Source organism: Nycticebus coucang, chromosome 16 (assembly GCF_027406575.1).
Source record: "Nycticebus coucang isolate mNycCou1 chromosome 16, mNycCou1.pri, whole genome shotgun sequence".
In the NCBI taxonomy this organism is placed as follows: domain Eukaryota; kingdom Metazoa; phylum Chordata; class Mammalia; order Primates; family Lorisidae; genus Nycticebus; species Nycticebus coucang.
In genome coordinates, this window is record NC_069795.1 from 13,044,436 (window position 1) to 13,055,931 (window position 11,496).

An 11,496-nucleotide genomic window follows, 5' to 3' on the forward strand; every position below is an offset into this window, starting at 1 on the left:
TACAGGGTCACTCAGTATTCATGGAGGTGATGGTTTGGAGCTACCTAATGCCCATCAGCAGTGGACAGTTAATAAATGCTAGGCGTGCAGAAGTTCTTCATGGCCTCCTGTGGGATGAATTTCAGAAAAATTAAATGAATAAGCAAGGTACAGAACAGTGTGTTTGGGGGAGACAAAGAACGCATAATCATTCCTGCTTGTAGTTGTGTAAAACTGGTAAAAGCACATAAAGCAGAAATAAAAACCTGGGCCGATTACACTGTAGGAACTATGACCCCAGAGTTAAAATGCAGGTTCAAGCCAGAGTGCTGTAGACTTTAACCCACCTCCGTTTCTTCTCTGTCAAACGGGGATGATGATAGTACCCCTTGCCTCCAGGATTGCTGCGAGGGTGACATGCATCATGCTCTGGTCAGTACAGTGAAAACCCGTCAGTGTTAGCTGCTGCCACCATCACTGTAATTGCTAATCCTCGACTCCTGTTTAGCCTCCCAGGTCCTTACCTAGAAGAGCGTTTGGCCCATGAGTACTGGGTGTATGTAACCCCAAGTAATAGCACACAACTCTTTTTGGTCACTAATGAGAACAGAGGTACCACTGCTAAAGTGATACGACTAGAAGTTAGCTCATCATAAGACCTTTATTGGGTTATCAAGAGAAAAATCACAGAATGTTGTACCATCAGGGCCCACAGGATTCTTTTAGGGTGACGTGGACTTATTTCAGATGCAGAAATAGACTCCTGAACTGACTCTCACACACACACACACACCAGCTGAGGCCTCTAAGCCAAGGCCCCATAATTAATTCATAGTTAAGTTGCTCTTAGAATTCAGATCTGATTTTGATCTGTTTCCATTTTATTTTTTTTTCTTGCCTTGGAAATTGGGGAGGAAAGAAAAGAATTAGCAGAGACTCCTATGTTTTTGATGACAGACGCAGCTCTGGCCCTGCTCCTGTCAGGGTGGGGCGTGTGTAGGGAGGGCAGCAATAGTCGCAGGTGGACTTGGAGGGTGTTGCTGGTCTGGTCAGACTGGGGTCCGTGAGCCAAGGGTAGGAAGTGGCAAGAGGGGTGTCTGTCCACCTCTGCCTATGGCATTCTAGAGCCTAGGGACTTGGCAGGTGTCTGAACCTCCCCCTGCTGTGACATTTCCTTTCAGGGAGAGGCTAGAGGCAGGTGGGGCTGGTGGGTGTGATGTCAGCCCTGATCTGTCCTATGCGTGGCCCAGTCCCACTCTGCCCACCCTCGCTGATTTGAGATTATATGGCAGGAAGGGTGGGGTGGGAGGCGAGGTCTGTGAAGGACTGCACAGCCAGCAGTGGTTTCTGAGCCAGGAGAGGAGGCCCGTGTTAGATTAGAACTGAGGTTCTACTCATTCTCAGGTACGAGTAATCTGAGTAAGGGGACAAAAGCTCCACAGGGACAGAACCTTATATCTGATACCCAAAATGCCTACCCCCAATTCTGCCAGCCCACGGGGTGTCCTGCGGGCCAGTTGTGAGTGACTGTCTGTGTCCTCAGAGGAGCACATGTACTTGAAGATCAGCAAGTTCCTGCTGTCCCACGAGTACTTGAACATGGACAAAGTGCCCGGCTTCTACCAGTTCTTCTACAGCTCCAACTTCGAGGTAATGCTTCCAGAATCCTCAGGATCCCCCGCGACTCTCGGGTCGAGTTACTCAGCCACTGTTGTCATTCTGACATTTTCCCCATCAATACTGTTTGCTACACAGCCAAGATTACACGAGCAGGCCAAGAGTAGGAAGGTCACAGAAGCCAAGAGTGCAGGCTGCATTTCACTGGGAATGTCTTTGGTTCCATGAGTTAATTCTTAACATAGCTTTCCAAACCTTAAAAACTCTGGAGTCTTGAATTTTATGGCATTCCTGTTATATTTTCTTGGCCTATCACTGGGTTAAATAGTAAAAATTCTTTTGTGGAACACACCTACCTGACTTAAGTTGAGTGCTTAAACTTGACTTGTTCCTTCATTCCTGAAGAAGTGGAATCTAAGATGAAATTAAGGATTTTTAATAATGCAATCAGAAATGGGGGTCAGAGCTGCTGTGTTGCAACCTTTGCCACCACTTGAAAGTAGAGGCGTTTGAAGGACTGTCAGATAAAACGGCTTTCATGTATTTAACAATAGTTTCTTATTTCCCTGGGTTATAGCAAAAAACTGAGCAGGAGTGGGTTTTCAGCATCCTTCGGGAGGGCATCCGTGACAAGCACTGCTATGAGCTGTACGCACGGCGCGGCGTCTTCCACATCATCCTGTCCTTCTTCCACAGCCCCTTGTGTGACGAAGGGGCACAGGTATGTATGTGGGTTCTGCAAGTTTACTTGCCACTGAAAGAAGGTCTGTGCCCTTCTTCAAGGTTTTATTTAGAAGCCAAGTCCTTGTGAATTCTGTTCCCAGCCTGGACACAACCAGCCTAAACCTAGTTTTCCATTAGGGCACACGAGATGCCACCAGCGCAGTGTGCTTTCGCCTGCCTGTGGTGCAGGCTGATTCCCGGGAGGCCGCAGCGTTGTAACTCCCGGCATCATTTGTCCTCTGATGAAATGCTTTTCATTGTGGCCCTCCCTCTGTGCCCTTGGCTGATACAAAGGCCTCTTTATTTTGCGGTCAAGAGAGAGGGACTAATGAGTAATCGTGAGCCTTGGGAGCAGGCCACGAAGTCTAGAAAAAGTTTCTCCCCATGAGTGATAAAGGGACTTTGAGGGGATCTTGAGCCAAGATTTCACTTATTACCCAGAAGCTGTGGGTCACCAAACTCAGGAAAAGCAGCAGTCGGGGTGAAACAAGCTATCTCCCTCAGCTCGTCCCCCAGAACTGTGAGTGGATGTGTGTATTTTCTAAATACTAAAGATAGTTGGAAGAAGTAAATAGGGAAAGTTTCAGCTATTTTGATTAATTTCTAGCCCGGTCAGCTTTTTTTTTTGAGACAGAGCCTCAAGCTGTCGCCCTCAGTAGAGTGCTGTGACATCACAGCTCACAGCAACCTCCAACTCCTGGGCTTAAGTGATTCTCTTGGCCTCAGCCTCCCAAGTAGCTGGGACTACAGGCACCCACTACAACGCCGGCTATTTTTTGGTTGTGGTTGTCATTGTTGTTTGGTGGGCCCGGGCTAGATTAGAACCTGCCAGCTCTGCTGTATGTGGCTGGTGCCTTAGCCCCTTGAGCTACAGGCACCGAGCCTAGCTTTTAATTTTGATATTATATAAAATGTAGGTAAATAAGAGTGAGTCAGGATTAAGAAACAGTTCAGTAAACCCAAATGAATATGGTAGCTTTTTTATAGCATATGAGAATTTGGAAGCACCCAGTAACAGTTCAGTTAAGTCCTCCTTTCCAGGAGGTAAAACCCAAGGGATGGAGTGGACTGCCCACGTTCTCTGCCAGCTCAGGCTGCTGCGTGTCTGGGCTGGGTGGTCTCCCCAGTGTACCTGCTTTTAGGGTTCCATGTGATGGATTTACTGCAGAAGTGGCCTTTCCCTCCGAGGCCGTAGTTGCTGTAGAAGTCTGTGTCCTCTGGCTGTCCCTGGTGGGGAAGGGCGTGTTGCTAAACTTCGTTTGCAACAGCCACCTGTAATCACAGCACACCCTTATGTTATTTATTTATACTGTTATGTTTTAAAAAATTGTTTCTGTGTTCAATGAAGTTTTAGGTTTTCTCACTGAAGAGTAGCGTTTTGTTTTGGGTTTTTAGAATTGGATTCTGGAAATTCTACAGAATGCTGCCCAGGTTGCCAAATCTGCCTATGAAATCTTACGGGACTACAGCCTTTTAACGTGGATTTTACAAATCCTTGAGAGCAAGTGAGTATCTTTGCGTGAGAGGTGTGTGTCAGATGGGAAGAGAGTGGAATGGAGACAGTAATCATCTTTACTGTCGGTTGGAAATGTCCAGTAAAATCCATGCACTCTGGATTTTAGAAGCACAGTGTCCTCTAATGCCATCATATACCTGGCAAAAATAGCTCCTGGTAATGCCAAAATGGTTTTTCCTCCATTTAAATCCTTTTTTTTTTTTTTCCCAAGTATCTCTTGTCTATCATGGTAGGACAGACCCCAGGTGCTGTCTGAGGCTCCACCAGTCCTTCTGGCTCTGTTACATGCAGTTCAAACTCCCCTGGTGTAGCAGCCAATGTTACATGCACTGAAGTAATGTCCCCTCTCTAAGGCTTTAAGAGCTGCAGCTCCTGCTTAAGGCAGAAACAAGAAGCCTCTAGTTTGAAGGTTTTTGGAGTCCCCAGTGTGACTGTGAGCTACAGGGCTCTGCCGTGCATACCGGACCTAGGTGCTCAGTGAGGAGCTGGTGCTGGAACAGAGATGAGGGGCGAAGAGCGATGATTTACTGTGATTCCTAATAATCTCCTCCTGGGTTTAAGGCTATCTGGGAAGATGAAGACCATATTACAGCAGACAGCACTTGGTAGGAGGGCTCTGTCTTTCAATGAACTAAGTGCTGTAGTAAGCTGGGGAGTATGCCTTTTGTGCATGTTTAAAAATATTTTCTAAAATTTCTCTAAAAGTAATACATCCCAACACAGGTGCAAACAACAAAAAGTAATATCCTAAATCTAGAATTAAGTTGTATCTTTGGACATCAACCTCAAGACTGATTTTAAGGTTTATAAATTGCGTAATTGGCTAACTTTCTGTTTCTGGCTGGTAACTTTGTTTTAAAAAGGGAGTTGTCACTTACATGGCAGCTCTTACTACCCTGTTTCCCCGAAAATAAGACAGTGTCTTATTTTAAGGTGTGCTCCCAAAGATGCGCTAGGTCTTATTTTCAGGGGACGTCTTATCTTTCCTATAAGTAGGTCTTATTTAAGGAGGATGTCTTATTTTGGGGGACACAGGTGCTACAGAATTCCTAGAGGGCTTCGGGCAGTTTCCTGGCTAGAACAAACCCCTGTACTGAAGCTGCATTTGTATAGCAAGCACCCTGCTTTAATTTGGGATCTGTGCTTATTTGGGGGTTTTGAGGTTGCCACCCACTTTACTTCTGACAATCTGATCTTGTTTAAAGGCATGGATGTAGCCAAGATTGAAAGCTGCCATGCTTGGTTTCAGGTTTCTGGAGACGCCGCTGCTGTCCAACGTGATCTCTTTGCTTCACACACTATGGGTGACTAACCTGGGGGACAAAGAAGTGGAGTGGGAGAGCCAGCCTCCTGGCCAGCCTGGTCCCCGGGAGCCCCCGAAGATGCTCGCCCTGCACCTGGTCAACGAGTTCCTTTATGTTCTCCTTGTGCTTGTGAAGCACCTGAGGTGAGCCCTCCCACTCACCAGGGGTGACCCCTTAGTGTGCCTGTTGGGTACTGTGCTGGTATGTCACCTCTGGACACCACGTCTCATCATGACTGCACAGGTGTGCTACGTGTGCTCAGGACAGTGGCCTGGTGTGGATCGGGGCAGAGTGCTGGTGTCAAGTGTAGGTGGCATCAGAACATCTATTTTAGCTTTTCCTTCTTTGCCCTTCATCTTTATAAGGATTGTTGTCAAGGCCCTGAGTATTTAAAATACTTTTAGAAACCTAAATGTGTCATGCTTTTTATCAGACAAGCCATGTACTGGATGTTTTGATTCTAACACTTGAATTAAATGGCATTTTATAGAAAGAACATATTTTCCTAAGACATAGTATTCCCAAACTTGCTTTTTTGCCTTCAATAGCCCTCAAAGACTCACTTGTCCATGAATTTTCTTGAATATTTCTGTATTTCCATCTGATAACTTTTTTTTTTTTTTTGAGACAGAGTCTTACTCTGACAACCAGGCTTGAATACCATACTGTCAGCCCATCTCAACTCCTCATCTGGAACCTCAACTCCTGGGTTCAAGTGATACTCATGTCTCAGCCTCTTGAGGAGCTGGGACTACGGGCAACCACCACTGTGCCTGGCTAAGTTTTCTATTTTTAGTAGAGATGGGCTCTCACTCTTGCTCAAGCTGGTCTTGAACTCCTAAGCTCAAGTGATTGATCTGCCTCGGCCTCCCAGAGTCCTAGGATTATAGGCATGAGCCACTGCGCTCAGCTATCATCTGATATTTTTTAATTACAATTTTGGTTTCCTCAGGAGAGCTAAATTTTTCTCACATTTCATTGTGTTATAGAAAATACACTGTATGCACTTGTATTTCTGATTGGAGACCTGAGGTATGCTAACTAGAATCAGAAGATTGATAGCAAATGGGATCTCAAAATGAAAAATTTTTTCATAAAGAACAGAGCATTTTATTTTGTATTGTTTTAAATTAAATTAAGTCAATGCTGGATAGTTATGTTTTTTTAGTTTGGAGGTGTCAGAAAACACATTGGTGTCTGTGAACTGATTTCTATTTGAAACAATGATTTTACTTTTAAAATTGTGTGGCACAGACTTATAGGTTTTTAAATTTCCTAGAGTTCTGAGAGTTCTGCCTCCTGTTGGTGACCGTTAGTTAAGTTCACAGCCATAGGTTGTGATGCTGTCCCAGTGCCTTCTTGGGACTTTTTCACATGAGGCCGATAGTCCTGCTAGGCTCTTGGCACCCTGATCCTCAAGCTTTTTCTGCTTGGCTGCCAGGTTAGCCAAGGTTTCCCCAGAAATTCTGTGCCTTCAGAGTAGGGGTCAGATTCTGGATTCCCCTTTCTGCCTCCCTGAGGTGGCTCACTTTTTCCTGTCCCATGTCCTGGCAGCCCATTCTGGGTGCCTGTCATAAAAGAAAGCTGGTTCCTGGATGAACTGTTTGCACCTCTGGGCATGTGATATTGACAGGCCACCCCCGTCCTGGGTGCCAGGATAGGGGACAGCTGTTGCTCAGTCTCTAACGTTGGTTCCCGAACAGGCCCACCTTGGCCTCTGTCCAGCTGATCGCCTTCTTTGGGACACTTGACTCTGTGCTGAGGTACAGGGTTACCGTCATACGGGCCTTCAAGGACATGAACCGATTCACTGTGAATGAGACAGTGCTCTCCACCAAGGACGTCGTCGTTCTCTTGCACAAATGGAGCCTCATTGAAAGAGACATCAAGCTTCAAGAAGACCTACGAGCAGCTATTGAGAAATGTCAAGTCAAGGAGCTGATGAGTAAGTGTCAGAGCGCATGACTCTCCCGACTGTGCTCCCAGTCCACCGAGAGCAGTGAGAATGTGCGTGTGTGCATGTATGCGTGTGTGTGCGCGTGCGTGTGCGTATGCGTGTGTGTGCATGCGCGTGTGCGCATGTGTGTGTGTGTGTGCGTGTGTGTGTCTTCCTTTCTGAGCACCGTCACACCTCTATGTTTGAGGTCTAGGGAGGGAGCTGGGGAGACCTGGCCTTGAATTCCAGCTCTTTAGCAGCCATTTAGGTTATTTCTTTGGATAAATCACTTACCCTACCTGAGTATCAGGGCGCTTTCCTATACAGGGGGAAGTAGGTGGCTAAGAACTATGTATTTTTACCTCATCCTATAGTATAAGATAAAAAGAACAAACCAGACTAGGCGCGGTGACTCACACCTATAATCCTGGTGCTCAGGCTGAGGCAGAAGGATCCCTTGAGTCCAGGAGTTCAAGACCAGTCTGAACAAGAGTGAGACCCCTTCTTTACTAAAAATAGGAAAATTAGATGGGCATTGTAGTAAGCACATGTAGTCCCAGCTACTTGAGAGGCTAAGGCAAAGGCATCACATGAGCTCTGGAGTCTGAGGCTGCTGTGAGCTGTGAAAGCACAGCACTCTAGCCTGGGCAATAGAGTGAGACTCTGTCTCAAAAGAACAGACTGGTGCCAGGCCTCCTAGATTTCAGCTATGGCACTGCCCAGTTCCTCATATGTAGGCAGATAATGATGGCACCTGCCATTGTGACAATACTGATGACAGTCACAGTGAAACACTGAGCCCTTACTGTGCCCCATGTGGGAGCAGCACCAAGTGCTCAGGACACTTAAGCTGCCCCTCCCCCTTCCTCTTGTTTGTCCCCCATCCACATACACAATCCCTGTCTCCACTCTGGATCTGTGTGAGCAAGAAGGACACCGGTGTCACTGCTTTTCTTTGTGCGTTTGACAGAAATGCTCAAGGATAAGAACAAGCCTGCCATGACATCCCGAACCAAGGGCCCACGGGGCCGAAAGCAGAGGCCAGGGCAGGCAGAGGAGACGGTTGACCCTGAGCTGAAAGCATCCAGCTTGGAGACGTGCAAGGGCTTCCTGAGGTCCATACTGACTCACTGGGGGCCGCTGATCCCCAGCCCTGACCCCGCTCCAGAGCCTGCAGACTGGGCCAGCCCTGAGAATAAGGCGCCACTTCCTATGGATGCTGCTGCTTCCCTGGCGGTCAGCTGGGTGTTGCGGTCCGTGGTTGAGCACCCACTCAGCAGGGCAGAGGCTGCAAGACTCCTGGGCTGGCTTCAGAGCAACATTTTGCCACACCCAGTGGTCGTGGCTGACCTCCTCAGGGACAGCGCCGTGCGAAGCAGCATATTCAAGCTGCACAGCCAGCTCTGTGGTGCCGAGGGGCTGGTGGGGCCCTCACAGAGTGTGGCCTGCCTGTTCAACACGGTCATGCTGCAGCTCGTGGCCTCTCAGGGCAGGGCAGGGAGCCCTTTGCACGTGGCAGTGGAGGGTCTCTCCATGTCCTCTCTGAGCAAGAAGGATGAAGCCACACGAGGTAAGAGGCTGAAGAAAAGCCAGAGTGAGCTTGGGGTTGAGTAACTTCTGCTCTTCAGAGCCTGTTAGGTTTCTGCCAGAAAGTTCCTCAGCTTGGGACTTTAAGTACCTAGGTGGCCTCTAATCACAGTTCTGGGAGTTGCAGAGTTTGCTCTTAGGCACTGCAGGTAAAGGGAAGGAAGTCTTTGTCTTGGCTTTCAGGGGAACCCGTTAGTACCAATCTGTGCAGAAAGGCACCCCCCTCCTCAGAACCTCGGTGTCCCCCCAGGGGCTTCTCTGCCTGCAGAGCAGTGGGTTTTCTGACCATTACCCAAATGAAGAAATCTGTTTCACATCACGGTCAGGTGCGTGTGTGTGTGCTCGTGTGCACCTGTACACTTGATGCACTTAGAATTTAGTAGGAGTCTGAAAGTTTGAATGCATGAGTGAATAGGTGAAGACCACCAGCTTTAGATGGCATAAGAGAATTCGAGAAATGTGGGTTTCTTTACCCAAGGGGGCTGTTCCTTTCATGGAGGGAGGTAGGGGAGCAGGGAAGGGACCACCAGAACTGGCCTGGTAGCAGGGTGACCCCTGTCTCTCATCTTCCTGAAGTCTGGGAGTTTTTGCCTGTGAAACTTTCTCTTCTTCCCCTCCTCACCCATACCACTGAGGAAATGATTCCAGGAAATTCTTCTCAAAGTTCAGTTCTGGTTCTTGGCCTACGTGGTGAGAACCAAGAAGAGACTTGTTTTATAACTTTTTTTAGGGGATCCACACATATTCATGAGAAGAAAGATAAATTATAAAGTGAACAAAAAAAATTAATGCAAAAGCTAAGCAAGGGCAAAATTATTTGTACCCATCTGCGCACCTCAGGTCACACAGGCGTGTGGCACAGCTCACCCGGGTGTGCAGCTAAGCTGCGGGTTGTGGGTGGGATGGCTTGTTTTCCCTCTGCGCAGGAGTGCATTCTAACGGCCCGTTTTCGCCTCTCTTTCAGCCTCTGCAGCCTTCCTGGTATCTCTGTATATCAAGGACATCTGGCTGGGGGCCCAGCGGCCAGACACTCTCCTAGCCCACATCCAACTGGTCTGTGATGCTGCAGAGGACGTGCCCGGAGGCGGGGAGGAGGCCATCGTAGTGTTCTGCAAGGACCTGGCTGCCGCGGCCTCAGATGTGTGACTCCCCACTGGCTGCAGACTCGGTCCGGTGACTGGTGTCCACGGCACTGACTTTTGGAGGTCTTACTCAATCAAGGGCTTCCAGGGAAGGTGTGTGAAATGGCAGGTGCAGCACTCTGACTCAGGTTTCTGACTAGAAGAGTTGAGAGGACTTTATTTAACCAACCAGTAAATAATAAGCTCAAGGGGCTCTGTCCCAAGTGTGGGGTGCTTCAGGCGCCTTAGGCAAGTCCTGTCCTCCTGCCTTCAGAGAAGCCCCTCAAGTTGAGGTAGCTCTTCTGAGTACTGAAGGTGTCCATGACTATTAGAGCTAAGGTGTCTAACAATTGTCTGATATGTTTTTGGTGAGCATAGAGAAATATAAAATTTTTTTCCTACAAGAAGTCATAACAAAGTTTAGTGTGACTTTTTGAATAAATTAGTTCCTGCTAGTGTTTATTTTATTAAATAAAAGGATTTTACACTAAATCCTTAAAGTAGAAAAATGATTAGACCTCTGCTTTGCAAAGACAACTTGTATTTTTTTAAAGTTATGTTTCTAGGAAGGGATTTTGAATTTTATAAATTATTAATAAATGTTTATTTCTGTAAGGTTTTTGTGTTTTGGTCTAGTTGAGATTAACAGGCTATTTTTATTCCACGGAGGCCTACATTTTACAGTCAGAGTTTGACTTTTCAGTTTCATATATTAGTATCAATATGAAAAGTCAATATGAAATTTCACAGTTTTCACAGATAAAATTCTGTTCATTTGAAACCCTCCTGCATACACTGGGGTCTGCTCTGTCAGCTACGAGGTGGCTGTTTCGTTGCCATTTGATATACGTGGTGCTGGGAATTGTGTGTTTCACCTTAAACCGTTACCCTTTTATATACCACCAGTGTTCTTTGGAATCTCTTCTGTTTGCTTTAGGTGACTTACGGTTTAAATCAAGGCAAGAGTAATGCTTGTTTGCATGCAATCCCTTCAGCACAAGTAGAGCTCATTGTCTGAAAAGCAAGGATTACTTACTTTCTCTGTCCCCTTGCCTGTCCTCCCAGAAACCCCACGATATTCCTTGAGAATATTCTGAAGTTGGGATCCTGCATTTAGGTTTCAGGTGGACTCGCACAAGCACTGTTCCTGTAAAGGCTGCCTTTCTCTTTCTCTTCTCTAACTGATTACATTATCTTCCTTTCTGTGGCACACGTATGCAGTCCTCTGGCTGCAGGCAGCTCTGCTCCCTCATGGGGAGGGGCATTGGCTGGAAGGGGGCTGGTCTGGGGAACACCCACTCCAGGCCTTTGGGCTCGCAGGGAGGGTTGGTTGGTGAGTGGAGCAGGTTCCCAGACGCCAGGCCTCAGCTGCCTCCTAGGTCCCAACGACTAGTCAGGATTTGATTCCCCTGCATGGCTGAGGCAGGCTCATGCCAGCTGACCTGGTGACTTTCCCTCCCCTGTCATGAGCCCTGGGGCAGAGGGAGTAGCCCCTGGCACACCCTGCTCCTGCCTGCCTTCCCTGGGTGCCCAGGTACCAACAGTGGAGCAACTCTGTTCCCTCCTTTCTCTTTCTGTGGTGAGCCCCCACCTGGAACGTGCATATTCTAGCGGTTAAATCAGACAAAAAAAAAAAAAAGTCAGAGATGTGCTCTGGTAAGGGAGGCAGGTGCTCCAGAGCTGGGTTTCAGCTAGTAAAGTGAGGACACGTTT

At 47.5% G+C, this 11,496-nt stretch overlaps 1 protein-coding gene across 1 annotated transcript in view; it reads left to right on the forward strand.

Moving 5' to 3' along the window:
- The window catches only part of URB1 (URB1 ribosome biogenesis homolog), a 94,593-nt gene extending 84,192 nt beyond the window's left edge, over window positions 1-10,401 (forward strand). Inside the window, exons 34-40 of the mRNA XM_053564749.1 lie at window positions 1,523-1,629; window positions 2,174-2,317; window positions 3,715-3,824; window positions 5,085-5,282; window positions 6,843-7,084; window positions 8,046-8,645; window positions 9,627-10,401. Coding sequence (XP_053420724.1) covers window positions 1,523-1,629; window positions 2,174-2,317; window positions 3,715-3,824; window positions 5,085-5,282; window positions 6,843-7,084; window positions 8,046-8,645; window positions 9,627-9,808 — 1,583 coding nt within the window. The 3' untranslated portion in view covers window positions 9,809-10,401. The remainder of the gene's footprint in view (window positions 1-1,522; window positions 1,630-2,173; window positions 2,318-3,714; window positions 3,825-5,084; window positions 5,283-6,842; window positions 7,085-8,045; window positions 8,646-9,626) is intronic.
- Window positions 10,402-11,496: the final 1,095 nt, after the last annotated feature.